The sequence below is a fragment of the Strix aluco genome, chromosome 2 (assembly GCF_031877795.1).
Source record: "Strix aluco isolate bStrAlu1 chromosome 2, bStrAlu1.hap1, whole genome shotgun sequence".
In the NCBI taxonomy this organism is placed as follows: domain Eukaryota; kingdom Metazoa; phylum Chordata; class Aves; order Strigiformes; family Strigidae; genus Strix; species Strix aluco.
In genome coordinates, this window is record NC_133932.1 from 1034735 (window position 1) to 1062500 (window position 27766).

Sequence of the window (27766 nt, forward strand, 5' to 3'; positions counted from 1 at the left end):
AACGTTCTGAAAATGTTGGTAGTTGTTCATCTGCTCATCAGAAGGTGAAGTGAAGCAGGACTCCCCTACGTTCTCTAAAGGGTTCATTAATCACTGCGCAATGTGTTACAGTTAGTAGGATTTCACCAGCGTGCTTCAAGAACGGTAATAAAAAAATATGAATGACCAACTTCTTCTCCACTAAAGCACCCCATATACTATCCAGGCTGTTATTACAAAACAACAGTAAATATGAACACCACAAAAAAAATACTAAAAAAAGAGCAAAGTAGTGTGAGTCCCAAACTGCTGCTATTTAATTTCATGCCAGCACTAAGCAATGCAACAATATGCTAAAAGTTTGGGGGGAAGGCTTTTTACCAAATCTGCACAATATAATGTCAGAAGCAGAGAGTATCATTACAGAGTCACTTCCTAAGGGGACAAGAGGTGACTACCACAATTTCTCAAGGAGCTATAAAGCACATCAATGAACCTGAAGCCCTGAAGTCCTATTCAGTGCCTAATATAGGTCTAGTCTGGCAAAACTCCACTGAAGTCAACTAGAACTTCTGTTCAGTTGAAAGACAAGTTTAACACAAGCAAACCAGATATGTTATCCCTCTCTTTCTTCAGTAAGGCTCTCCCCTTATCTGCAAAGAGGTTTGGGCTCCACTCTCCCTGCATCCTCCCATGCCGAGTCTGGAACCTACCGGAGGCTTTGAATTCAGTTATAGAATTTGTGTCCTTTCCCTTTTTCTTTCATTTAGGACTCCAAGCCTAAATGAGATTGTGTTCTAAGGCTTAATTTTGTTTCATTTTTCATCTTGTGTATAGTGCACAGAAAAGAGGCCAGCACTTCTTGTTTAAATGCTGGGTATTTTGTTTCTGATTTCAGTGAAGCTAATTATTCAGTCTGTTTAGTGGGTCTACTTTAGCCTCAGATATCCCATGTACTCAACTCTTTACGCATTTTAATCGCTCGCATTACAATGCCAACATATCACTGTCTGCAGCACAGGCATATGAAACAGCTGTCCTCTGCAGTCGATACCTTCACAGACGCTCAGCAAACATGGCAACTGAAGAATTGGAGTTTACATGAGGGTCTAAATGCCTTGCTACAGTCCTTGAAAGTATGATTTTTCAGCAAATGTACCTAACTTGCTTTCATATACTTCAAGTTAAGCATGCAAGGTTTCAAAAACAGAGGTCACAAAGCAAAATAACTGCTGTCTGGCATTAGCTGACTAGGCTGTCACTCAGTCACATACATTTTTGACACTAACAAGTGGGAAGCCTCAATTTTCTTCTCTCTGCCAATGCTACTGCTTTGTCACTTCTCCTTAACACTCTAACTAGTTACCCTGTGGTATTGTTCTAACAAAAAGTCAAGTTGATCTTCAACAGAGGAAAAAAAGATGTCATTAGGTATATGGTTAACAAAAAATGTATCTTACAGTTTCCTTTGATTAAAGCAACTAGTGATTTATCACTAAAAGGAAGATGAGCTTATGTTTAGAAAGTAGTGCTGTTACTTTTTAAAGCAACTTTAATGCTGCCAGCAACATTTCCCTGGCTTCTGGCTTCCTCTGGAAAATGTGCGGTGGGTTTAACAAGCCTTGTGCCTCCAAAGCTTTCCAGAACCTACATCTACCTTTTTCACAAGAGAGAGGCAGAGCATACATTGCTCCTCCATGTATTTGATCTGTCTGTCATCTTCCCTCTAGTTTCGGTGTTCTTTCACACCCCTTCATCTGAACAGAGCTGCAAAAAGAATCAAGATAACAAGCTAGATGCTGTCTCATGTGTAGGTTTATCAAAACTTGAGTAACAAGTGGAAAGTGCTATGTTCTGTTTGTGGCTGCAATTACGTATGGGATACAGGATGTGGCTTCTAACATATCTGGTGCAAATACAACGGCATATATAGGTCTTTTAAGCACCCAAAAAGGTCAATCAACTTTGCAAGGTAAGACGTGCAGCCGCAGGTGAGTCCCAGCTGAAAGACATAAATATCCTCCAGACCAAGAAAAGGCAAGAAAGACAAGCATGAAAGCAGCTCTGAGGTCAACACTTCCTCCTCTCCACCCTTTCCTGCCACCGCAGAAAAGCACAACAGTCTGACACGAAGGAGAAAAGTGTTTTTCAGCCACCCCATTCTTGACAGAAAATAAGAGACTGATTCTGTGATGTTTGTGCCTGAGTTAGGACACTTGTGGAGTGGGAAGCACCAGCAAAGTACTGCACTGTCCATGAAGACTCTGGGGCAGCACTGGTGCTAAACAGTGTGGCAATAAAATGCTGTTACCAGCTCTGTGTAACTACATTATTTTTTGTTTGCATCATCATAGCATCAGTGGGCCTGAATGGGGTAGGCACTGAAAAAACCCAGAGGCTGAAGCTCAGACTCCTCTTATTTTAAAACAATAGCCAATACCGGCACATCTATGTACCTTGGTATTCTGTAGGATGGGTATTTTGGATGAGCTACAGCTGCAATTTCTAAATTAAATCTCTAGCTGACCTTAAGGACAGTTCTTCAATAAAGCATGAGGAAGAGAATACAAATAGAGTGACAAAATTCAAAGATATTACTAAATAAATCACTGGTGTTTCTATCTCTTGTAGAAGCAACTGGAGTATTGCCTGGGAGGGATGAGAATGTCAGACACTCCTCTGCAGAGCCTGGAAAAGCAGGCATGTGGGACAGAGAGGAGGAAAAGAGAGAAAGGAGGAAAATGTGTCAAAGTCAACGTGTCTGATGTAAGATGAAAAATTTCCAATTATCAGCTAACTAAGTAAACAGTTTATAATTCCTCCTTTTCTCCAGCGGAGAGTTTATAGCCATGCAAGTACCCTAGTATAACAGTTTCATCAGAAATGGCTAAAGATTCACTCTCTAAAGACAAATGGGACTTTCACCTTGACAAATAAAGCAAGTATTGAATTGCATGTAGTTTTCAAAGGAGGCTTTACATACAACAAGACCTTACAGTTCTCCAACTCTCTCTCCTTGGAACTCTTTGTATAATCCAGGATTTATTTTACAAAGGTGTAAGTACCTTCTTATGGTAAATTAAACAAAAACAGCAATTTTTGAACTCTGGCCTTGGTTGTGTCAGAGCGAATCTGAAGCAACCCCACTGTGTTCTGCAAGTTCCTTCCAACACACAGACAAAACAGAAGTCAGGCTCTGGAACTCGGGTCCCATCCTGAGTTGGAAATGAGGCAGATAGATAAACACCTTTAGCTCCATAAAACAAAAGTCCAGTATACTGACAAGATAGTCACCTTCACTTACTCCCTTGAATTGTCATCAGGCACTGAACGGTACATATTTTAGTACTGGGAACTAATTGGAATGGATTGCTTTAAGACACTTATGAGAAGTTGCCCTTTTAAATTGTTTTATTCAAAGTAATTGTCCATATTGACATGCTATTTTGCTCCTGCAGAAGCATAGAGCAGGGGCACTGCTTTTACTGTGAACCTCCTTTTTTCTGTTTCTGGCAGTATCCTAGATTTTGTAATTTAATATTCCTGCCAAAAGCACTGGAAATATTTGAAATGATCCTCATGGGATTAAGGACAAACTGTGGATTACATTCTTGGCATTGGATTACACGGGAAGCCTGCATTTTTCTTGCTGTTCCTGAGTATTTGTGAGCTAACCAAATAAGACCACAGCAGAATTAAGAGTAACTTGATGTTGGTTTACTTTTTCTTCTCAAACCATCCCAGGACCTAATGCACTCCTGCTCTTAGTCTAGGGAATGTGCTTAGGCCAAGTGGGTGTGTTTATGCTCATTAACCTCGCATATTAACAAAGTGAGAACAGGTTGTGGTGTGGCTGAGGACATGACTTACTTTTTTTTCAGCACACTAGATAATGTGTACTTGACCATGAATCCTGATACTGTTTCACAGATCTAAGGGGTCAGTAATGTACAAACAGCCACAGTAAATCAGATTAAATCTATGAAAAGCCAGGCTCCTTCCTCTGACAGTGGCTAATAATGGGTACTTTGGGAAAGAGTACAAAAAACAGGGCAAGATTGACTCTTCCTCTAATATACCTGAGTGAGATCTGGTAATTTGCTGTTCAGGGACAGCCAGAGCCAGAGGCTGGTTTTGCATCTGTGCATTTAAAAGCCTTTCTGTGATCTTCTTCAGTTCCTTTTATGAGCCCATTTACACTTCTGGTCTCTGTAACACCCTGTGCCCATCAGTCTCATAGTTTATTTCTACTGTGCTATGTAAAAATATGATTTAAGCCTGCTGCCTGGTAATTTCAACAGGCACTCTGACTTCTTGTCCTGTGATAGAATAATCCCCTCCCTGACCACCTGTGGACCATATGATGAACACAAGGTCATCAGCAGTCGAACCACTATCACTGCTATCTGTCCCACAACTCTCTGGTGGGGCAGGGACTGGATTCAGAAATACAGAAGGAGATATAGAGCAAAACAAAGAACATAAGTTTTATCTTCTGCCATCACTATACACAGAAATTACAGGAAAAACTTTCAGGAAAAAAATACGTTGAATCACAACAGTTTCCGATCTTACTAAGTAACAACCAACGCCTTCAGAGATCTAGTAGGCCTCTCTTGCGGAATAAGCCCATGGTTTTGTACTTTAAACAAAGAAACTGCACAAGCTAATGAATGACAGCTGTTAGAGTTCACCTCCTAGTACTTCCAGGAAAGGCTACAAAACATGCTAGCTGAGACATTTTTCAAGATCTAAAGACCTCAGCGCTGAAAAAGTCAGTCAAATGTATCGAACTGCTTGAATGCAAGCTGTAACTTGTTATCTGAGTTTATGGAGAACTTGTCAAAAAATTATATAAGAAACGTACAGTAAAACTTAAAACATGTTAAAAACATATAAAACTGTTCAACAGTTTAAGTAATTTGTCTTTTACAAAAGTGCAATTGAAATAACTGAGCTACAGATAGTACATTCAAAACATTGACTTCAAATTAAGCAAGAAGTCAGTCAGTTTAATAATTATAAGAACTTAAGAACCTTGCTTATTTCCTATATTGTATGATTATTCCTGAAAAAAGCTGTATGTTTTCTAAAATGCTCATGCTTTCATAAAGCCCCCAGAGTCATCCAGTGTATCATATTGCTGTAATCCTGTGACGAGACTGCCCTGACAAGGTAACAGGAATGAGTCAATATGTTTTTAGAGCAGTATCTTCCACAATTCCACAGACTAACAGATAGTATTAACACTGAAATATGCTTTTTTTTATTATCTAGAGAAATGCTAGAGCAATATTAAAAATTACTCACTTTTCTGTTACATTGGTTGGTTCAAATAATGCTCCACAAGCTTATAGGACTTGATGCACAGTTCTAGGATAGGATAATATTGTGTGTCCAATACTCCTTCCTTTACTTCTTATAACTGAATATAAAATGAGAAAGAAATGGATCACAATGACAGAAAAGGGTCACACTGATACCAGGGTGAGGCAACGGAACAACTATTCAGTTAGTGCACCACGCCTGTATCCTCCACTTCCCCAGTTAACAGATGTAGCCCCTTATCTGTTTAAGATAGAGATTGTAAAAACACCAATGGATTAAAGTCCAGGTTTTAAATGCATTTTGATACTGTGCAACTCAACTTTATAACCTAAGAGACAGCCTATCCTAAGAACCATCAAAGGAAGGTAGGGCCCTATGTCCCATGGTTTTCACATGGCCCCTTGTTTTAAAAATAAAAGCCATCCTCTTATTTCCTCCATTGATAGGTGAAAACAAGAGAACTTCTCCAAGGCCTCTCATTAAAAAAATGTATAGGGAGAAATTCTGTTTCTCCAGGAAGCAGGCACAGTGCTGCTGTGACTGGTCAGTATCTCACATTAATGGAGAATAAGTAAGTCTGGAAGAGAGGAAAAGTTTCAGACTTGTAGGAGAGGAGAAGTTGCAGGAGTTTTCCACAAGCAAGAGTAGAAAACAGCTCTCTTGTGAAAAGCAGACTCAGGGCAACAACCCTAGGGACTTGGGTTTTCACAAGAAACAGGGCCCTTGGGGAAAACCAGTGATGAGCATGTGATAAACTAGCCAGGGACTTTCAAGGAGGCTTTGAAGAACAGGGGAAGGAAGGCATTGGGACAGGGCTCTGGGTTTTATTACACCAAAAAAGAAAGAAACTGAAGAAGTACCCAGAAGGGGAAGGTAATGCAGTGCCGAGATACAGCATTGTTTGGGACACTGTTTTGTTTAAAAGCTGAAAAGACAATGAAATCCCACAGAACTCATGACAAGGCATGCTCTGGCAAGAAGGCCGAGTTACATAAATAGACAAAAAAGGAAGTCTGATGCTGAGGTGGTGCAGCTGCCCTGCAACGTCCTACACCTTATCAGCATTTTTGATATCTCTGGTAAGGAGTTGTACGGAGCAAGTACTTGGCAGACACTAGTATCAGTAAGAAATTGGTTCTGTGGCTTTCAATACACTGGCCTGCTCCTCAAACCCATTTCAGTCCTTGCAAGCCACACCATACCTGACCGGGCACCCCTGGAGTAGTTCAGCCTACTTGGGAAAATTAAATTTTAAAAAACATCAGTGGTTTCCAGTCACAAACTGCCCCCAGAAGCTTCTGCTCTCTGCCCTTGCTGTCTGCTCTCCCCTGGAGTATCTCATCTGTACGGGGGCTGCTCCACTTCTCCACTCCAGCCCAGTCCCCAGAGTCCCTGCTCATAGCCTTGCCTTTGCGGTCCCCAGCCTCATCGCTGGTGTGATTATTTCTGCTTTGGTGTCATTGCCCCATCCACAAAGCTAGGGTAATGCGAGATGAAAGATTAAACACTCAGGCAACATAGGAAGTGAAAGTTGTGATTCAACAGATGGTGATTATTCTTAGGCAAGACTAAAATCAGAGTGCTGCCAAGATATTTATTGGCTGGCCTTTTAAGGTGCTCTTTTTCAAAACAGACACAAGAACAGGCAGTAACAGAGCATTGTTCTTTGTTTCTCAGAGTTCTGAGAGAAGAAAAAGTTGCTCAAGACAGTTGGGTTAATTTAGAAATCCACTAACCTGTCGATGAAGATCTGCAGTGTTTCACTTGAGAAACACGTGCATTTCGTGGGTGAGCAATGTGTTCCTGACACATGTTTTGCATGTGGCAACAGTGGTCACCACACAAGGAGCTAGTGGGCTATAGGATTCTCCACCCTGGTGAAGACACACCTTCAGGAGGCCTGATGGCATGGATAGGAACAACTCTTCACCGTCTCTTCAGATATTCAAGAAGCAGCTATCAATGAAGCTAAGAGAAGGTGGGTTCTAGACAAGCCCTACAGACCACAATGTTCCTTGCTGAAGGATTTTCTAGCTGCAGAAATTTCTCAAGGGAAACTGAAAGAGTGTTTAGAAGCGAGACCTACTGATAGTCACTAACTAGATAAACCACACCAGGATTAGGAAATCCCTAAAGTGAAAACACACATAGTCTGCGAGAGTATCCAGCAGAAGTATCATGTCTCATTCTTCTTCCCCAGCGTCTGCTTTTGGATTTGGCTTGCTTTTCATTAACCAGGTCAGGTTGTATTTGGTACAACACTACTAATCTGTTCACATGCACATTAGAAGGGCTGAACCTGTCCCCTCAGCTCCACTCCTCCCCTGGGGGATGTGGCAACTCCCACTGGCCCACTCCTAACCATGCTTATTGTGCAGTAGAGGCACTTGTACAAAAACCAGATCCTCTTGCTGAGTTACTCACAATTCTGCTCCCAGAGGATCTCCCACCCGCTCTCCCACCATCTCTTCTTGCAGCTGTGTCTCTGCAGCTCTTTCTCTTGGCAGCCTCATGACCACCCATATGGTTGGCACAGACAATCACAGGCTGAGGGATTTCTAGGCTGTGAAGAGCCTGGACGAGGCTTGTTTCTCCACACACTGACCAACCTCCTCAGTGACAGCAGCTCCTTCTCCTGGAAGAGCCCCAGTGACTAACAGTCCTCATGGCCTGAGCAGGGGGAGGCCACAGCCCAGCAGAGCCTTCAGTGGCAGTCACCGTGGAGCTACTGCAGCCACCCCACTGCCCCCACGGAGCACGTGTGCTTCCTTACCTGCTGGCCTGGGTAGCTGTGAGGTCAGCAGGGCTTTCCTCAGCTTGGACAAGCTGCTTCCTAGAAAGCACCCTTTCACGTGCTGAGCTCCATTAGAGGTGAGTTTGAAGCCATTGCTGGACACGGGAGCAGGCGGCAGATGCTTGGTCTGAACCAGTCTGATCATTTGTACATATGTTACTTTAAAGGCACAGCCCTGACACTCAGGGTCACGCATGTGGAGGGCTGGTTGCACCAAAAAGTGCCTTTGGATCCTGAGAATTGAGAGTTTTTTGAAAACAGAAAAAATATTGATGAATAACCTTACAATCCAATCAGGTTCTATGCTGAGGTAACAGACCTCATTCTGCCCTACCCTGTTCTGCATTTCATACCTGCCCTGTGGGAGAAGAACGACTATATTAGAGTTAAAACCAATGGAGAAAATCAGGTCTGACAGTTAGATTTGGTCATTGAATAATGTTCATTGCAAAACCTGTAGTTATAACTTCTACGAACTAACAGCATGAGGAAAGAATCTCTCTTACTTGACAGTAATTAATGTAATAAGCAGGCCTTATCATTAGTTTTCAGGAGGCAATGCAGAAAAACCAGTTTATCTGCTTTTTCATAAAACTCCTGTCTGACCTTACCCCTGCAGCACAGTGATTAAGATTAAGATGGTGCATGAAGCCTACGGTTCTGCCAGATGGTAAACCAGCCCCCCAGCGCCAGGTTAAAAATGCCCAGCCAGGGACCATCACCAGCCCTGAACTGTCAGCTTCTAAATGACCACAACACCCCCCTTGTGGACTGTCCATGATTCTTACACGGATCATCTTCCTTATCAGCGAGGGTGAGCATAGCACCTTCTTCCACAGAAATTGCTTTCCTGTCCTGAAGAACTCTGTTGATTCTCCACATATGCATCGCAACCCTCCCTGCCACTAGTCTTCCTGCTAATGCTGTCTTGGGTGGTAGCACTGATACAGTTACTTCTTTCCTAAGATTTCTATTTTAATAACTGTAACTATTAAAAAAAACCCGCTGAATGCTATATGGTGTTCACTTACGTGTGCCTTACAGAAGTCTGATCAGCACGTGCAGATTGTGGGATTCTCTGATTTAAAAATCCTGAAAACCACAGCAAGCTGTACAAAACAAATGTGAACAATTACAAAGTTACTGGTGTGAATATGATTTAGTCCAGTTGATTAAAGATGAATTAGAACCCAATGACATAGCTTTCATCCTGCCACCACGCCTTACACCAGGAAAGGTTATGGACACACAAGATACTAAGACAGCACGGCAGCTCTTTTAACCCAAGTTGCTGCAGTTACCACAGCCACAGCAAAAAATTTTAGCATTTCTCTTTTGCAAGAGTGGGAAAGATCTTACTTTACACATTGATAAAATGTGTAGTGCTTTCTGACACCCTTAGAATTGAGGCTTCCTGAGGGGCATTACTGAACTTAAGGGATCATAAGCTCGTGATTTTAGAAGTACAAGCTCAAAGTTCAGTTCTGTAGTGATACAGGAGCATTTCAAAGACTATAAATCTCTGGAGCTCTGTAGAGCTGCCCAGACAGCAGAGCAGTTTCAACCACGCTATCACAGTGTATGTCTGTTACTCTGAAATAGTTGCAGAGACAAGTCTCTTACGACTTGCGAGTTAACTCAGCGGGTCCTTTAGCTTAACCATAAACAATGTACTGATTATCCCAGGGAAGACAGAAGGGTGTGTATTTTGGCTTCTGGATGGACTTTCATAACAGCAAACATTACATTTAGCCTGTATAAACAACTACAGTGGCTGCAAGAAAAAAAATAAATTATTATGACACTAGGGCAGGGGAGTAGTGTGTTTGACCTGAGTCTCTGTACAAGAAAAGAAATAGGGAATCCACTTCAACAGATCATTTCTGCATGTTCTTTCCCTTTCCTTTGAAGCCTGGGACCGAGGTGGTGCTTTGGCCTTTTAGCCCTGATGAAGCCACATATGCAATAGCTGCGGTTTTGGAAAATTCCTGATGTTTTATGAAGATGGTGTTATGTAACAGCAAATCAGAAGGCAGAGCTGAAGGAAGGGCGCAGAGGAAGCGGGAAAACAATGGACAGACCTCTCATCTGAGGGCAGGGTGTAGTACCTGACCTGGAGTACTAGCACATTGCCAGAGGAGGTTGCACGCATCGCATTTTGGGGACTGATTGTTAGTGCAAACCTCTCCAGGGGACTCACTCTCTTTGGGCAATGCTATATTTCACTTTTTCCTCTTTTCTGTAATTAACTTCAGAAAGGTGATCGAGCATTAGAGGAAGAAAGGCTTTCCTAAGATATTTCACAACTTCTCTTACCTTCCAGGAGGTAGCCTGAGGCAATTTCAGCACAGCAGCTTCCTGTTCTGTAGTTACCCTCTCCCTCCTTCATGCACCCAGTAGAATCAATCCTGCATTAAAAAAAGAAAAAAAGGGGGATTTCTATGAACCTGTCATCTAGACAAGTTACTGAGATGACAGATATAGAAGGAAAGGTTTTCATCTTTCTCTAAAAACCTTCACACCACCTACTGTTTCAGCTCAGTCCCCAAAGCCTTTGCTTCTCTCTCTCTAACACATACTGAAATACTAACTTAATTCAACTTAAACAGTCATGTGAAACCTTTGAGCCAACAAGAGTACTTGTCCAACTTTGCAAGCCCTCAGCATCACTTTGAAGTCACAATCAAAGCTTTATGTGATAAACTGGATGAGACTGGCTCTTTTAAGAAGTAATAGAAATGCCAACTTGATGGGGAATTTTTCTCTTCTCAACAAATCTTTTTCTTCCAATTTTCTCTAAGCAACTGGATTAATTCAGTGCTCAAAAGTATCAAACAGCCTCAGCGAAAGCATTGTGCCTGTCTCGGTCTGAATCAGACCTGATCATGCGTCACTACCATAGAACATGCAGTGTCTCTCGTTCTTTTGTCGATATCCTCTTTGTGCATAAATTTTCATCAGATAGAAAACCAAGGTAGACAGCACCTAAGTACAAGGAGCAGAAAAGCTTCAGAGCTCGTTTCAGAGTACAGGTAAACAACAACAAAAAAAAAAAAAAAAAAGAAAATTAGCAATATTCTTCTCTTCATTGGGGTCACCTTACATAAAACTGTAGATAAGAGTCCAGTTCTTCAAATCTTCTTGAAATCTCTGTAGTCCTACAACATTCTCTAGAATCATGCTCATTTGCATCAGTAGAGGCTTTGGCTACAAAGCAAAGCTAAATGGCTTCACTCTCATTGAAAACAAAACCCACCACAAGACCCTCACTACCACAACACATACGGGTATGACAGTGGATGACCCGCTAAGTGATACAATATTCAAAGTCATCTTACCATGTACATTTTCAGTCAGACTTTAAAAATTGACACCGAGATTTCAAGGGAAGTCAGGACCTTGGAATTTCACGTAGCCTGCTAAAAAAAAAGGTAAAGTACACTTCCTCCAATTCAATTCTTGTTCAAGCAAATGCAAGAACCAATTCCAGGTTTTCCTTTTGGCTTTGATCTAAGCTCTGAGTGCTTTTCCTCCTCTTTTGTATTTCCAGAGAAACAGAAGAGCCCAGAAATTCAACAGCACACACACAAGCTGGAAGCCCTCACCCTTCATACCAGCACTATGCACTGAAGATGCAGACGAAAATGTAAGCTGTCATTTTCTTGCTTCTAATCACTGTTGAGTTGTTGAGCACCCACACACATCAGTGCTCCTATTCTCAGTACCATAAAGAGGTAAGCTGATAGAATGTGGTGAAGCACACTAGTTCAAATACTGAAAAGGAAGCATGAGCTTACTCTCTACAATGCTATTTTTACCAGCCAGCACAATTTGGTTGTACACATATAAACAGGGCTGCAAAAAACCTCTCCCATGCAAGGTGCCATTTTTGATGCCCTATCTGCTACTTGCACCTTCCCCACTGCTGCAAAGGGAAAGTCTATAGCATTTGGCTGAAATTTCAACCTGAAACTGCTGTTAGAGAGGAGACCCTCACAAGGAGTTAACGTGAGAGGATTCAGCACAGAAACAGCAGGAGCTTTTTACACTGTCACCCCTCCTCACCTCCACCAGAGACCAGCCTAACCAGCTCCAGGGTCCAGCCGGGGGAAATCCTAGACTGTAAAGCAGTCATGCTTTTAAGATTCAGTGGCAAGACGAAGACGCTGAGCTGACAATGTGGTTGCAGCAAAGGAAATTCTTGCTAGATACCAGAAAATATTGTTCCCGGTGGGGGTGGTGGAGTGCTGGGGCAGGAGCCCAGTTACGGAGGGGGAGGAGGTTCTCCCAGTGCAGCTGGACAAGGAAGGCCCTGCACAGCCTCATCCAGCCTGGGAATGGTGAACCCCTGAGCTTGGACTAGAGTCCTCAGAGGCCCTGTCCAGCTGAATTACCAGGTGTTATCAAAATCTGCATGCAACCTAATACAGAAAAAAATCATTAAATGCTCATCTGCATGAACACATTTTACATATCTTTTGCCCTCAGCATTTATTTATTTTTTCCATTATAGTAGTGTCTATGAAGGCCACTCAGCAGAGCTTTACTACGGTAAGCAGCATGGAAGTGCACAATACACAGTGGTTATGATGCAAATGTTCAGGTAAATCCGGTGGCTGCAATTCAAGAAGAAACTGAGCTATCACAGCCAGCCCTGGATAAAGAACTGTGGAAAGAGCAGCTTGGTGCAGCCAAATTAAGCAGACTTAGCACAGCCCCTAAGATGGCGGTGCCCTTCTCTGCTGCAAATAATGACTCGCTCCTTCCCTCGCTCCTGTCTCCAGGGGCTCAGGCTCCTGGCTCATCAGGGATCCTGTCCTCCAGCTGAGGGCAGAAGAGAGCCCAGCTCAGAGGTCTCCTTCCCGTCTCACTTGCAGAGCTTCAGCAGCTTCACAGCACCCTCTGCTGCCAAAGGGCAGAATCAGACCAGAAAAGAGGAAACGGACTATGCCTTCGAATGAACGTTATCGCTTTATACAGACCTCCACCCAAATTACCCTGCAGTGAAAATAGAGCGATAGCAAAGCCCTGATCCATATTAGGGACAAACCTCCTTGTCTTCCACAGAGCCACCCTTGAAACTCATCTCCTCTTGGGTACTACAGGTGCAAACCAGTCCCAAAATACCAGAAGCTCAGTTTCCAAGGAACAGTCCCGTAGCAGAGTACAAACCTTGCAGGGCTGGGCTTTTCAGGTAGTTGTTATTTTTCTCAGCCTAACCCTCATATGGATCCTCAACCAATGACAGATTTAATAAGTGTCATTACTTATTAGAAAATAATAGTATGCTTATTTTTAAAAATAACATTGGTAAATCAGTTATTTGATTTGAAAGAAAACTCTTTCAAATCTTTCTTTCAAATCTAACTAGGTTCAGCACAACATCAGTGGCTGCACTGTCACATGTTTGCTTAGGAAAATTGTTTTATTTGCTCAATAAAGTCTTCTGTCATTGTGCTACTTGGTTTGTTGTACTGTCCCCGCTGATACAGCCAATGTCAAGGCAGCTGAGAAAACGGAAAATAATTTTAATGGATCTGGTGCCAACATTAGCACCAAGAAAATCGAACTCTGAACTGTAAGTTGGTGCTATGCAGTACCTTTCAACATCTGGCTCTACATAACCCTTCTCTTTAGTACTCTGAATTCTTATTAGGAAAGAAAATGGGCTTCAACTTTAAAAGGAACAAAGAAGGCGTAAGCATGTGCCCTCTCAAGTCCCCAGGGCATATTTCCATTGCGCTAAACTGGTGGTCCCACAAACTAGCCGGGTTCTAAAAAAAAATCATTGCTGCGAGTATAAAGCCCACAACGCCATACACAGGTGAGCAACTCCACTGGGTTGCTGGGATAGCTCAAGAAAATACATCTTTACTCCTACTCCAGCCATGCCTGGCCCTGTACAAACCTTTACTCACAGAACGACCCTGCAGGCTCAAGCATTGCAGGAAACCCGGTTATTGGATACTCGTAGGCAGAAATCCGCAAACCCCTCTCCCGGCCGCAGCACCCACACCCGGGGCGGGCAGCACCCAGCTCCGAGGGTGGCCGGGAGGGGGGTTACGGGGCGGTTATACCTCCCCGCAGGGCCCCGCCGGTACAGACTCTCCTCTACAGACCCAGACTCGCCTCTAGGAGCAGATATTTATAGACGGCGCGGCGCGGCCCGTCCCCCTGCCCGCCCCGGCCCGCCCCGGCCCGCCCCGGTGGCAGTGTGGCGCCGGTGCCGGTGTGATGGCGGTGGCCGCGCAGCTGCTCCGCGGGGCCGCCCGCAGCCCGCCCGCCCTTCGTGTCGCCGTGGCGGCGGGTCGGCGGGCGCTGGGCTCCGCGCCGCCGGGGCTGGCGGCCGGGCGGGGGGGTCGGCGGGCCGCGCTGGCGGCGGCGGGGGCGCTGGGCGGGCTGGCGTTGGGGCTGTGGCGGTGGCAGCAGGCCGCGATGGCGGCGTCCGAGGAGGAGGAGGAGGAGGAGCAGCTGCGGCAGCGGTTCATGGCGCCGCCGGTGAGCGGGCTGCGGGAGCTGCGGCGGCGGCGGCGGGAGGTGCGGAGCCGCATGGAGCTGCTGCTGATGGAGACGCAGGCGGAGGTGTGCCGGGCCCTGGCCGCGCTGGACCCCGGCGCCGCCTTCGCCGTCGACACCTGGGAGAGGAAGGAAGGTACGGGGCGGGCGGGGGCCGCGGGGGTCACCCCGGGCTCGGTCAGCTCGGTCAGTGACCCTTGGCGTTGGCAGGCGGCGGCGGTGTCAGCTGCGTGCTGCAGGACGGCGAGGTCTTCGAGAAGGCGGGTGTGAACGTGTCCGTCGTGTTCGGGCTCCTGTCCGAGGAGGCGGCGCGGCAGATGCGAAGCCGGGGGAAGTCTCTGAAGGCCAAGGATGGTAAGGGGGCCGGCGGGGAGGAGCGGGACCCCGGGCCGGGATGCGTTCACCCGAGCGTGCCCGTCGGGTGCTCTGAAAGCCATCCGGCCTTCGAGCAGAACGCGAGGAAGGTTGCACTGATCAACACCCAAGGGTCTCATCTGTATCATGGTGGCTTTGTAAGCATGGCAGGTGGACTTTCCCATCCCTAAAAAGCTGGGTATTGGAGTGTTTCTCCCATGCTCTTCCTCCTTTAAGCAATGTACTGTAGGCACAGGTTGTTCCTTAACGCTGCTGCCATAGCTCAACAGCGGAATGGCCCGGGAGTCACGTCCCACAGAGCTGGAGGGAGAGAACCAGAAAGTGCTGGAGGCTAAAGAGGATTCAACCCACGTTTGTGTAGCAAAGGGTAGCTGGGAGGGCTGGCAGTGGTGGAAACCCTTAGCAGCACCTTATGTTTTAAGTGGTCTTCATCTAATGGGTGCTGTAACATATTGCTGCATTTTAGGACAAATACCGAAGAAAGCATTTAGTTAGGGGCACAGAATGTGTGGATGAGAGGTCAACTGCATGTGATTAATAATTATGGTGACCCAACATGAGGAGTTTTCTCATAGTGGAACAGAAGCTTGGAACCTAAGGAAAACCAGCAATGTTCCTTAAATGAAAATAAATTAACTTCTTATCTTTTTTTTCTGTGCATCTTTTTATCTAGGGAAACTGCCTTTTTGCGCCATGGGTGTGAGCTCCGTTATCCATCCAAAGAACCCTCATGTTCCCACCATGCACTTCAACTACAGATACTTTGAAATTGAAGAAGCAGACGGTAAGAATTTTAATCCAGTGAAGTACATATGAAATTTATGACTCCGCATGAAGGAAGCGTGAACGCGTGGCTAGGGTAGGAGGTTCAGAACCCGTCCGGGTTATTCCCCGCTGTGCTGAGAATCTGTCGCGTAGCACTGGGTCTCTCAGTCTCTGGGCCTTTGTTGGTGTGTGTGTAAAATCAGCGTGATGGTAAAGAGGTTTGCAGTTGTACTTTTTGCAGAGTACACCAGGGGGTTCAGATTTAAGTTAAAATGTAGGAGGTTATAAATATATGTAAAACATATTCAAAGAAGCAGTTCTAGACTTTAGTAGAAGAAAGGTCTGTGAAGGACCGATAAGCGTTCTGGTCAGGACGTACCTTTGTCTCAGAGGCTGGGGGGACACACTGTCGGAAACATCGGTCTCTGTCTGCATTGTGCCTTTTTTGCCCCGAGTTTCTGCAATTTGCCACTCTCAGAAGCGGGACTCCAGGCTAGGTGGTCAAACACTGAGAGCCTGTCTGTACCTTCTGACAGTGTGTGTGCTGTCAGAGGCTCAAAGAGTTTTCTCTCAGTTATTTTGCCAGAGCATTATGGATCATTTCTAGTCAGTTCCTTCCCTGGATTTAATAACGATGTTCCCTTTCTTTGGCATGCAGTAAAATGTTTCTGGATTCTTGAATAGGAGTTGCCAGCCCATCTTGTGAAATTGAAATCCTGTAGTCAAGGTCAGCAGTCCAAAATACTGAACAAATAGTTTCCATTGCTTTGAAATTTGTTTCATGTTTTCCTGAAGTCACTGGTCATTGCACTACCTCGAGCTCAAATTCTTCATGATTGATGTTTAGGAACACCACTGAGTAATGATTTTGTTTTGTATTGTAAAAGTAGTTGTTAGTTCTTAGGGAACCACTCGCAGTACATTTCTGTTTGGAAGTTTGAAAGAATAATGTGGCTCTTGCCTCTCTCCTATAGGAACTAAACAGTGGTGGTTCGGTGGTGGGACTGACCTCACTCCGACTTACCTGAATGAAGAGGATGCTGTTCATTTTCACAAGACTCTGAAAGAAGCCTGTGACAAGCATGATCTGAAGCTCTATCCCAAGTACAAGAAATGGTATGTGGGGAGGGCTACGCCTGGGCTCCTTTTGTGGGAGCAGAAGGCGACACTGGATATTGCCAGTTAAGTGGGCTCTGGGAACAGGAAGTTCTGCTGCCTTTGGAAAAGCATCAGCCTATCCTAATGAAAATCAGCAAATGTGCACTGAAACAAAACGTAGTCTAAACCAATCTCTTATTTACAGAGGCCTGAGTTTTTCAAATCAGAGGGCTGACAACTAGGATCATAAGTCTATAGCCCAAATAAAACCCATGCTGACTCTACAAGGTTTTGTCAGCCACAGACTTCGCTAGACAACTTAAGAATTCCTTTTAGCCTCTGGTGTTAAACTAGGACGAGACTTTTGCCCCGGGGACTTGCACTGATTCTGCTTACAGCGAACTCATGGTAAATGTGCATGACCTTAATGTGAGCTCTTGGGCCAGTGCTGCAGTTCTGAAAATCCCACTCCAGTTTTTCTGCTTTCAGTCTGACTTTCACTACCTTTTTTTTTTTTTTTTGCCAGGTAGGTAAAAGAACTTGTCCTTAATGTCGAAGCTTCCTAGTTTTGAGGGAGCTGTACTTTTTTTCCAGTGACACATTCACTGAGCGTTCAACAGCATATTCTCTAAAGAAGCAAACTTTGAATGTCTTGAGCTGAGAGATAGAGGTGATGGGATCCTTCACTGCTCAGTGAGGGCTTGCTGCTGTGTCTGATAATCCTATCTGCTACAAGCTGTGGTATCCAGGAAGGTGGGGTTACCCTTTTGTAAGCTACCAGGTCTTGTCTGAGGACAGGAGATAAAGTGGGTGTTGTAGCTGTGCTGTGAAACACTTAGTAGAGAAGCACATCTTACACCCTTAAGACTACAGTCTTGTTCTCTAAGGAGTTTTTGCATGGTAGTTCAGTGTCTGCTTTAATGGTCAGGTTGTTTGCAGCGTAAGTAGGCTGGCAATGCTGCAGGGGTTGGAGAGAAGGAAGCCTGTTCTTAGTCTGAGGGCAGCTCAGGGGAGGACTGATTATATTGCCCGGGCAAACGCAGTTTTCTCAGTCCCAGCATGAGTGTTTGCTGTAGGCAGCAGCTGTGTAGGGGCCTGCGGTTCTCGCTGACAGAGCGGTGTGAATCAACTCTGAGCTTTACTAATTAGCGTTGCCCCTTTTCCCACCTTTCTCAACCATAAAAGCTCTTCTTACGTTTGCCACACTGCCTTCCTGATCTAGGTTTAAGACTTTTGTCAGGCTTGTTCTCTTTTGCATTTCTGACTCAGCCTTTTTTCCTAACTCTTCCTGCTGCCATAAAATAAAATAGCTGATCATCCCAGCGAATAAAAAAGTAGCTTAGGTTATCTGTTACATCTCCACATCTCTCCTGCTATGGCCATGCCATTTATATCGCTTGAGAACAGCGACTGTGGATGGATACATGTATGGAAAACTAGGACTAAGGGAAGGAAAGGTTTCCTTGCTATTTATAGTTTCTGCTTCCTCCTTCCCTTCCATTTCTCCCCCAGGCGAAGACTTGCAGGGTATGGCTGCCCAAGCAAGCAACTATAAGCAAAGTAGGGTGTGGATACAATGAATCAGCTAATTTATAGTAATTGTACACCTACATGCTCCCAGTAAATACAAGAGATAAACTGTCTCCCTGTTGTAGGATAAGCTGCACTGACTCCTTCATAAACTCAACCATGAGCCGTGAAAAACCACTGCTAGAATGACTCCATCTTCCAGGTTTAACTATGGAAAAGCCTTTTTCCAAGGAAGGCTGCCTCACTTTTGACTTTTCCTTAAGTGAGATTGGCTTTCTTATCTGGTCTTGGGTTTTTATATTCTTTTAGCTTTGGTACAGAAAATCAATTCTTTTACTAGAATGGCAAAAAGAATAAAGAGATTCTCATCCAAGTTTATTTTGAGTTAATCTGAAAGCTGTATAAATAATTTGGGATTTACATATAATTCTGGGAATGAAATCTGGAAAGACCTCTTAGGATGAAGCTTTGAAATCAGGTGTCCCTCCTCCGTGTAGGTAGAGGATACGGACTGGGTCACTCCACATGGAAGCATCTGCCGTGGTGTTTGAGTGTTACATGTTCGGTGACTGGCGATATGTAGCTTTGCAAAGACTGTTTAATCAGAGCTTTTTCTGTAAGCGCCTCACCATATTTCCGTGCTGTACCATATTTCTCTGAATATTGTGGACCATATTAATAATCATCTGCTGCCGCTTCTAGGTGCGATGACTACTTCTATATCGAGCACCGTGGTGAACGAAGAGGGATTGGAGGCATATTCTTTGATGATGTGAACTCTCCCTCCAAGGAGGAAGTATTCCAGTTTGTGAAGAGTTGTGCCAAAGCTGTTGTGCCTTGTTACATTCCCATTGTGAAAAGGCACCGCCATGACTCCTTCACACCAGAGGAAAAGCTATGGCAGCAGCTTCGGAGAGGACGGTGAGTACTGAAGGAGCAAAAGAATACACAGGCGGTGGCTTACACTGGTGAGAAAAAAATGAGCTAGTTCTGCATGGTGGCAGGTTTATGTCCTGTTGTGGTGTGGGCGAAGTTTGCGTCAGTGCTCCAAAGCTCACCAGAAAATCTCAGCATTTTTGTGCACAGAACACTAGGTTGCCAAGGAGGGTGCAAAGAAGGTACTAGCACAGCCTCATCTTTGTCTCCCACTCTCCCATGTGGCAGCACAAGCAACCCATACAAAATGCCACAGTTTCTCTCCAGCGCCTTCAAAAACCAAGAGAAGCAAAGAGGCGGGGGGGGTGTGCTTGGTGTCCTGAACCCTGCCTTCTCCTGCAGCCCAGTGATACGGGCTATAGCACTGTGACATGAGGAGCAGAGGGTGAGGCAGTCATGCGTCCTACTCACTAATGAAGCTAAACCCCAGAAAGTCATTAAGGAGCTGTACCCAAGAGTACTTTCAGCTTCTTATGTGCATACTTATTCCATCTGATCTGGGCATCGAAATGAGGACACAGTGAACTCTTTGTAAAGGAATAGAGATTCAGAGGGTTTTTTCTGGCATGATCCAAAATCACTGTAACTTAAAAGATTTTGGAGGATGCTTATTAATGTGAATGACTGTTAATGCTGCATTGGTAGATGCAGTTGTACTCCTCTCTCTACGTCCTGTGATTGTGTAAGCATGTGGAGAAGTGAGAATACGTGTGCTTTGTGCAGAACTAGGGAGTTGTTTCTGCCTCTTCTGCAGAGAAATCTGTGAGAGTGGTGCAGAGAGCACGTAAGCATTGAAGGTGAGATCACTGGCCTGCAGCAGTTACTCAGATAAGCATATATGCTTAATTTGGTGGGACTGTTCCTGGGAGCGTTGGGCTGTCATGATCCGGTCTGCGGATGGGATTTAGCAAACCTGCTAAGGCTGTAAGGGTGAATAGCTTCTTTGAGCTGCAGCCAGGACCAGCTCACAGGGCCTGCTCATGTCCCTGGATCTGTTTGTAGGTTATTGGGCTAGATAAAGCTCTCCATTTCTGCAAACAAGATAGGAGCTCCTCCCTTCCTGTACCTCTGTTAAGTACTAACACCTCAGTACTGGTTATTAAGATAACCCCTGCTGAATTGTCACTGCTCTGTTCCTATGCTGGGGGCAGAAACCCATCTATTCCGGCCCTTACAAGTCCCAGCCAGCACTCTGAAGCTGTCTGACTTCTGCTGCATTCCAGATGTCCTCAAGAAACAGAAAATCTTGTTCTGACCTTGCTGCTTATGTGGCCTTCAGCATGGAGGACTGCACAGTGGAATTTTTCCTGTGGTCATTTCTAGTTCCTTTAAGGCTCCTTTTAATGTCTGACACCACCACACAAAAGAGTTTAGCATAACCAAGCTAAACTTGGTCTCGAGCTTGCAAGCAGGGTTGAGGCCTGGGAGAAATAAGCTAGCATAGTACTGTACAGAATGCTCTCCTTTGAATAGTTTGTCTGCTCTCGTCTGTTGCCTAAGGCCATTACTTCCTGTGCTTTGTGAAGTGGCGAGGTCACACCTGCATTCCTATGCAGAGGATGCTAGAGAACAGTTGGCCCCAAACCAGGGTTCATTCTGACACCCAACACAGCGGAAAGACAGGTTGGTTTTGTTTGGTATCTGCTGGTTGAAGAAGGCACAACCAGCTTCTGATAATAAACTTGTTTTCCTGTTGCATCTCTTCACTCCCCATAGGTACGTAGAGTTCAACTTGGTTTATGACAGAGGTACAAAGTTTGGCCTCCTGACACCAGGATCAAGAATTGAAAGCATTCTTATATCTCTGCCACTGACTGCAAGGTAAGGGCGTAGTTACGTGGAGTTGCAGGTAGGCACCGTTCTTATCAAAATACTTTATAGGATTAAATCCTGGTGTCCAGTCTCTTAACAGTGGTTAGTTCATGTCTGATACAAGAACTGTCCAAATATATGCAGATGCTACACCCACCCAGTTGCCAGTACTGTGTGGCCTAGATACTTTCTGACAAAACAGTGGTATTTTTTGTGCTTAGTACCTCTTGATAGATTTCCCCTCCTTGCTCCATGGGTTTTTGTTTAGTAGCTCTTTGAAACCATGTGAGCTTCTGGCAGTCCTGGCAAGCCTGTGGCAAGGACTTCCACAGTTTAATTGTGTGCTGTATGAAAAGTGCCTGTTTTCTCCTTGCACCTGATGAGTTCATTCAGCTTTTCAGTGAGTAACCAGATTTGCTTCCTGTTCATTTTCTCCATAACAATGCTTATTTTACAGGCTTCTGGTTTTTTCATTGTCTGCTTTACAGGCAGACAAGTCCTGCTCTTTTTAGTCTTTGTACAGTAGCTGTTCCATACCTTTGATCCCATTTGCCACTTTCTCTAGGCTCAAGTTTTCTATGCCCTTTCTGAACTGGGGATAAGGAACAGACAACATAAGCTATGTGTATCCAAGATGCACGTTGCTGCTGACTCAGACAGTGGCATAATGATGTTTTAGTTCATTATTCCTTTCATAATCCTAATATGCTGTTTGTTGGTTTTGACTGCTGCTAAGCATTGACCTGGCTTTTTCATAGAATCGTTATGATGCCAAGATCTTTTCTGGGCAATAAAAACTCACCCAGCCTTTCAGTGTGTACGTAACGTTTTTTCTGTGTGCAGCATCACTCCAGATCAATCAGCAGGGAATTTTACCTACCATTTTATTGCTCAGTTGCTTGGCTCAATACTAACTTTTCAACTGCCTTTTTAGGTTTTAACCTATCTTGCTTAATCTTGCAGTATCAGCAAACTCTGTCATTTACAGTTTACTCCCCTTTTTAGGTTGCTTTTAGATACGCTGAGTAGCACAGGCCCTATCACAAATTTCATAAACTTCATTACTGACCTACCTCCGCTAGGAAAACTGACCTTTGCCTGCTACCCCAGACCCACGGAGGCAGTCCTGTTCTCGCCATATAGCTTCATCCTGCTGCCAACACAAGTTGTGTCCCTGACCTGGTGGTGTAGCACGGTCCTATCTTTTGATTTCACTGCTGGGATGATCTGGTTTTGCTTGTTTCCGTCAATGTAAATAGCTCGCTTCACAACATGAATGGGTCCTTCCTGGGGAAAAAAAAGATGGAAAAAGGTTGTATCCATCCCTTTGTGACTGCTGACACTTCTCTTCCACTGTCATGCCTCTTTTAAAGGCCTTTTCCATAAAAAGTGGTCTCTCGTCACCTTTGTTTTTAAAACCAAGATTCAACCTGTAGGGTTTCCAGTCCAGTTTCTGGAAAAACTAGGTCTCATGTCCTCACTGTCAGAATTGTCTGGGTTCCTGTTTTGCTCATCTTCCTCGTCATACTAGTGTGTCACAAGAGACTGCTAAAAGATCTTTGCAAATAAACCTGCATACATGGTGGGGTAGGGGACATTGCTTTTTCCTTCATTCTTCCAGCCTTTCCAGAATTTGGGAAAAAGATCAAGCTAACGTTTCGCCTGACTATTCTGATGTTACTATTTGTTTTTACTGAACTTAATGGTTTTTAGCCATATCTGTCACCTGATCCAAGAGTATCAACTGTGTATGTAGCTTTGTGTCCTCAGAAAAAGCAACTCAAGTCCAAACACAGCCTGGTGCGGGAGAGGCGGCAGCCAGCTGGGCAGTCTGAGTGAGTTTCCCCTCTGCCTGCAGGTGGGAGTACATGCACACCCCTCCGGAGAGCTCAAAAGAAGCAGAAATCCTGGAGGTTCTGCGCAATCCCAAAGACTGGGTGCACTGACAGGGATGGTGAACAAGATGGATTGCTTACACTGAGCCATTACGTGAAAGAACACAAACGCCTGCACACCAGCTCCTTCAAACTGCGTGGCGTTTTAGAGTAGCTATTTATACTCTTACCTGGTGCCTTAATAATGCTGTAGAGTTGTTATAACTTGCAAATATGTGAAGTCATTCTTTAAGATTGATGGGCTAATGTTATCACCCCCTGTTGATGTTGCCTTGTGAAGGACTGGCGATGCCCTCACAGGACTACTGTGCATGCTTAAGAACTTCCTCAGCTGATGTGTTTGACTGCAAAATGGCCAACTACTGTAAAGTGGAGTGGAGTGAAAGCGTCATCTGTGCCTAAACAGCACTGTTTACTCTTAGAAAACGTTGGGATGTTTTAGAAATACTTTTTTTAAAGAATAAAGGGAATATTTGGTATGATTAAAAAAAAAGTGATTAAAAAAAACTCAACTTAAACACTGCTTTCAGGAAGTTGTGAAAAACGCGGTGCTTAATTGTTTATTTTGACGCCATCCACATTGACTTGCGGCGGAGGGGAAGGTTTTAAGATGTGCTGCAGGAGCATGACTTTATTGATTCTGGATTGGGGTTCCCAGTCTCACCTGATGAGAGCAGCAGGAGACTGGCTGCCCATTTTGAAGAGAAAAAAAATCTTTTCACGCCATGCATCTCAGCTGTCATCAAGACAGGATAGCAACCCGTCTTGGGCCAGCTCCAGAAGCTGTCAGATGTTGCCCTGAGGGCCTCTAAAGAGCACTTCACGCTGCTCCCACCCGTAGGCAGCACCGTGGATTGTTCTTTCTTCCACTGACACGAACTTCATCGCGGACCTCGTGGGGAAAAGCAAGGGAGAAGGGGTCCCGTTCCCCCCTAGCCTGAGGAAAAGGCAGTGCCACCTCCCCGTCGGGGAATCGAACCCCGGTCTCCCGCGTGACAGGCGGGGATACTCACCACTATACTAACGAGGAGTGAGGTAAAGAAGGGTCTGCTTCTCGCCGTGACAAGGGACGACGTCACCTCTGGCGGGTTTACACTTCCTACAATTAAATGAAATTAAATAATTAAATTTTAAAACCCCATTCAGTAAAAGCCAGCGATCGCTTCACCGCCCAAGAAGGAAAATGAATGGCCCGTACGGGGATCGAACCCGCGACCTTGGCGTTATTAGCACCACGCTCTAACCAACTGAGCTAACCGGCCGCCGTGATAACCCCCCCCGCCTGCACGCAGCTCACGCGTTCCCACGGGGGGACACGCCGCGGGTGAAGCCTCTGCCGGGAGCTGTCTCCCGCGGGCGCCGCGCCCCTCGTTTCGGGGAGCTCCGACAGAGCAGCGCGGGAATTAACCGGGGCGGCGAGAGCTGCTAAAACGGAGACTTTCAAAATTGTCATCATTTTGCTCAGCGTCCCCACGCCCCGGTCAGCCCGGGCGGCTCCCCGGGGGCAAAAAGCAACGCCTCCTCCCCGTCGGGGAATCGAACCCCGGTCTCCCGCGTGACAGGCGGGGATACTCACCACTATACTAACGAGGAGCGGGGTGCACGCAGTCCCCCCCCGCCGAGCCCCAAGAGCCACCCCAGGGCCACCACCAGCCCTCTGCGAGTGGAGCGGTGACGCGCGGCCCTTCTTCGGGCCCCAGCACCCCAGGGTGGCGGGGTGTCCCCCCGCCAAACCAGCCGCGCGGACCCGGCCGGGGAGCAGGAGCAGGACGGAGGGCCACGCCGTCAGCCGGGGGTAGCCAGGGCCCGCGTGGGTGTGCACGGGCGGGCGGGCGAGCCCGGAGGCTCCCCCTGAAACCGCAACAGCCAAGGAAAACGCAGCAGGGAGGGCGGACTGGGCCATTCCCGAAACTTGGGATGAGCCCTGTTTTCAACAGCGGTGGAACCACCTGTCCTGAGAGGAAAGAGTGAACCCTTCCCCAGCTGGAAAGCCAGTCAGATGGCTTGTAAAACCAAGGCGTTGCGTAAAAACATGCAGAAAATACATAGGAATTAACTACCTGTGAGCTTGTGAAAAGGTTGTAAAGGAGGAGAACATCATCCAACTCCGAGCCCCTTGCTTCACAAACTGTCAGTGTGAGTGCTGAGTTCCTCAGTTCTCCTCTGCCATTTCGTTTGCCACCAACACCACCTATCATAAAATACATTAATAAAAAGAACATATTAGGAAGCAAAAAAACAGGTAACAGCTGCACAGAGAAAGTATACAAATGTGTCATGATAATGCAAGAGGTTCCTCAAAACCAGGCAACATTCAACACAGACAGTCCCACACTCTGCAAAAAAGGTTGCAAAGCTGCCACTAGAAGACTGAAAAATGCGTGGTGTGAGGAGACAGCCAGGGATCTGGCATCAGAAAATCGGGAGTTAGAAAGGCACAGGACAGGAGACATCTGATGCAAAAAAGAGCAGAAAGACCCAGACGTGCGTGAAGAAGGACGAAACAGAAACTCACACAGTGACGACTTCTAAGTCGAAAAAGCATAACTTATTGGTGAGATGCTTAAACAAAAATAAATTGTGGGCAGTCCACATAAAATAATTATTTAGTTAGCCACGGACCTGGAAGAATCTGCAAAAAGCCACAAGCCTAAGAAAAGCAAACCTGATGTGCTCCAAATTCAGTAGGTGGCGTTTTCCTTTTGTGGCCCCTCCGCAGCAGGGCTTGGTCACTAACGCCGGGGGACTCCAAGACTGTAGGTTTTCATCCATCAAAGAGACCACAGTCCTCAGGAAACCGATCAAAAGATTCTGGGAAATAGTACTGAAGCAATACAACCACTCCAGATGCCAGATGGAGAGTACCTGTCATAAGCAAAATATAGATTTTTAAACTCCAGTCGCATGCTCTCTTGCAAACACAGTTTTAAAGGATTTTGTCAGGATTTTGAGATCAAGACACATCACAACAAAAAACACTACTCAGAGGAGAGAGAGGCTGTAAGGTCTACTTTATGTTTCTGCTGTTGTGAGTAGACCTCCTCTCACTGTAAACTAACTTCAGAATAATGAATTAATTAAATTCAAAGCACAGAACAGCACAGTTCTACACTTTTGCATCCTTTTGTCCTGATGCTGACAGCCAAGTAAGTTTGAACACTTGGATTCATCACACTGAATTTTTGTGCATATTCTGGTTGGTTCTTGACTGCAAAATGCAACAGTAAAAATAAGTGAAAGCACATTGTGCCAGTAGTATCAGCTGCAGAAACAGGGAAGTGAAGGAAGGGTAGGAGAGAGCAAAAATTGTATGTTAGCATCAAACATTTTCTTCTCCACAATTACGTTCTGTAGAGGAACGGGAAGCCGTTCAAAGACGAGAGTAGTTTCCGAAATCCCTGAGCCACGTCTCCCTTCAATACCGCAGATGTAATCTAAAAGCTTTCCTTTTTGCTGAGTTTGATCTGTCTGTGCAGTCTTTTGTTCCATCTGTGCTCATCTTCATCCTCACTTATCGGCACATGTCCTAGTTTTGGCTGGGATAGAGCTATTTTTTTTTTTCCTTCTTAGTAGCTAGAATAGTGCTGTGTTTTGGATTGTGTGGGATTTGATATGAGAAGAATGTTGATAATGCACTGGTGGTTTTAGCTGTCGCTAAGAAATCAAGGACTTTTCAACTTCCCATGTCCTGCCAGTGCGCAGGTACACAAGAACCTGGGGGGGAGCACAGCCAAAACAACAGACCCAAACTGGCCAATGGAATATTCCATATCATACAATGTCATGCTCAGGATATAGATGAGAGTTGATTGGGAAGCTCACTCTGGCTTCGCGGATTGCAGTTTCAGGGTTCTCTCTTCTCTGGGATTGCTAGCTGGGAATGGGCTGGGCATCAGTCAGGTGGTGAGCAATCATGTTGTGCATCACTCATTTGTATTTTCTATTATTACTATTATTATTACCGTTATTATTTTAATTGTATTTTATTTCAATTATTAAATTGTTTTTACCTCAGCCTATGAGTCTCCTTACCCTTGCCCCTCCAACTCTCTCCCCCATTCTACATAAAAGGGTTTTTCTAATTATGATTATTTACAGGGAGCCTGTCCTTTCAGACAAATGTATAGATTTATAGGTTGTTTTTTGTCAACTATGACTGATTTTTCATTTCCTTTGCAGTAATAAAATGTAGAAAAGAAATTAGAAATTTTGTAGCTACTGCTCTAAGTTGTGATCCATCATGCTAGTTATTGGTATCACTGCTGGCTATTCACCAAAGTTTGCTATTGCTTCTTACAGGAGGTCAAATAATTAATTTGAATACACAATCCATCAAAATATGCTGTAGAATGCTAGTGTTTATCTTGACAATATCACAAGACTTTGCAGGATTGTGGACTGCACAGAATCATATCAGAAAGAAATTTGTACTTTTTACACAGGTTTCAATAAGCAGAACTGTTTGCAGGCCACAGACTGTATATTATAATTAGATGATGTGTGAAGGAAGAAGCTATAGATTTTCAAGGCTGAGAGGAGTGTTAACAACAGTTTTGCCTCCTCCACTTTTATGAGCCAGCTCCTTTATATGAGCTTGCAGCAGTTGCTTTAGAGGGCTCTGAAAGCTGCTGGTTAGAATAAGGTAGCCTGAAAGAATGCTGACTACATCGCTGCTTTCCTGAGAAAGAAATGGTGGAAGATTGTTTCAACCATAGACGAGGCTCAAGGTTTAGTCCTA

The 27766-nt window shown here is 45.0% G+C and overlaps 3 protein-coding genes and 3 non-coding genes across 11 annotated transcripts in view; 1 reads left to right on the forward strand and 5 right to left on the reverse strand.

The window, feature by feature from the left end:
- Positions 1 to 14210, reverse strand: part of ST3GAL6 (ST3 beta-galactoside alpha-2,3-sialyltransferase 6) — an 82686-nt gene extending 68476 nt beyond the window's left edge. For 2 of the 4 annotated variants that reach the window (XM_074807468.1, XM_074807458.1), the window contains exons 1-2: positions 14010 to 14210; positions 10418 to 10509 (exon numbers count right to left, since the gene is read on the reverse strand). The gene's annotated coding sequence lies outside the window, so the exon portion shown is untranslated. Of the gene's footprint in view, positions 1 to 5289; positions 5405 to 8080; positions 8335 to 9132; positions 9211 to 10417; positions 10510 to 14009 lie in introns of all 4 variants that reach the window. The other 2 variants (XM_074807441.1, XM_074807451.1) reach the window with 2 other exon arrangements.
- Positions 14211 to 14335: 125 nt separating this feature from the next.
- CPOX (coproporphyrinogen oxidase) lies at positions 14336 to 23546 on the forward strand. The gene is made up of 7 exons (XM_074807552.1): positions 14336 to 14753; positions 14828 to 14971; positions 15666 to 15776; positions 16732 to 16873; positions 19088 to 19306; positions 21038 to 21142; positions 22992 to 23546. Exons 1-7 carry the CDS (start codon positions 14336 to 14338, stop codon positions 23077 to 23079), a joined length of 1227 nt encoding a protein of 408 aa, XP_074663653.1. The 3' UTR covers positions 23080 to 23546.
- The window catches only part of LOC141915743 (uncharacterized), a 9793-nt gene continuing 4171 nt past the window's right edge, over positions 22145 to 27766 (reverse strand). For 2 of the 3 annotated variants that reach the window (XM_074807572.1, XM_074807561.1), the window contains exons 2-4: positions 25694 to 25893; positions 24042 to 25219; positions 22145 to 22420 (exon numbers count right to left, since the gene is read on the reverse strand). In XM_074807572.1, coding sequence (XP_074663673.1) covers positions 24281 to 24931 — 651 coding nt within the window. In that variant the 5' untranslated portion in view covers positions 24932 to 25219; positions 25694 to 25893 and the 3' untranslated portion in view covers positions 22145 to 22420; positions 24042 to 24280. Of the gene's footprint in view, positions 22421 to 24041; positions 25894 to 27766 lie in introns of all 3 variants that reach the window. The other variant, XR_012621010.1, reaches the window with a different exon arrangement.
- On the reverse strand, positions 23987 to 24058 carry TRNAD-GUC (transfer RNA aspartic acid (anticodon GUC)). The gene has a single exon. It is a non-coding gene; the product is annotated as a tRNA-Asp (tRNA).
- On the reverse strand, positions 24217 to 24290 carry TRNAI-AAU (transfer RNA isoleucine (anticodon AAU)). Its single transcript has one exon. It is a non-coding gene; the product is annotated as a tRNA-Ile (tRNA).
- Positions 24550 to 24621, reverse strand: TRNAD-GUC (transfer RNA aspartic acid (anticodon GUC)). The gene has a single exon. It is a non-coding gene; the product is annotated as a tRNA-Asp (tRNA).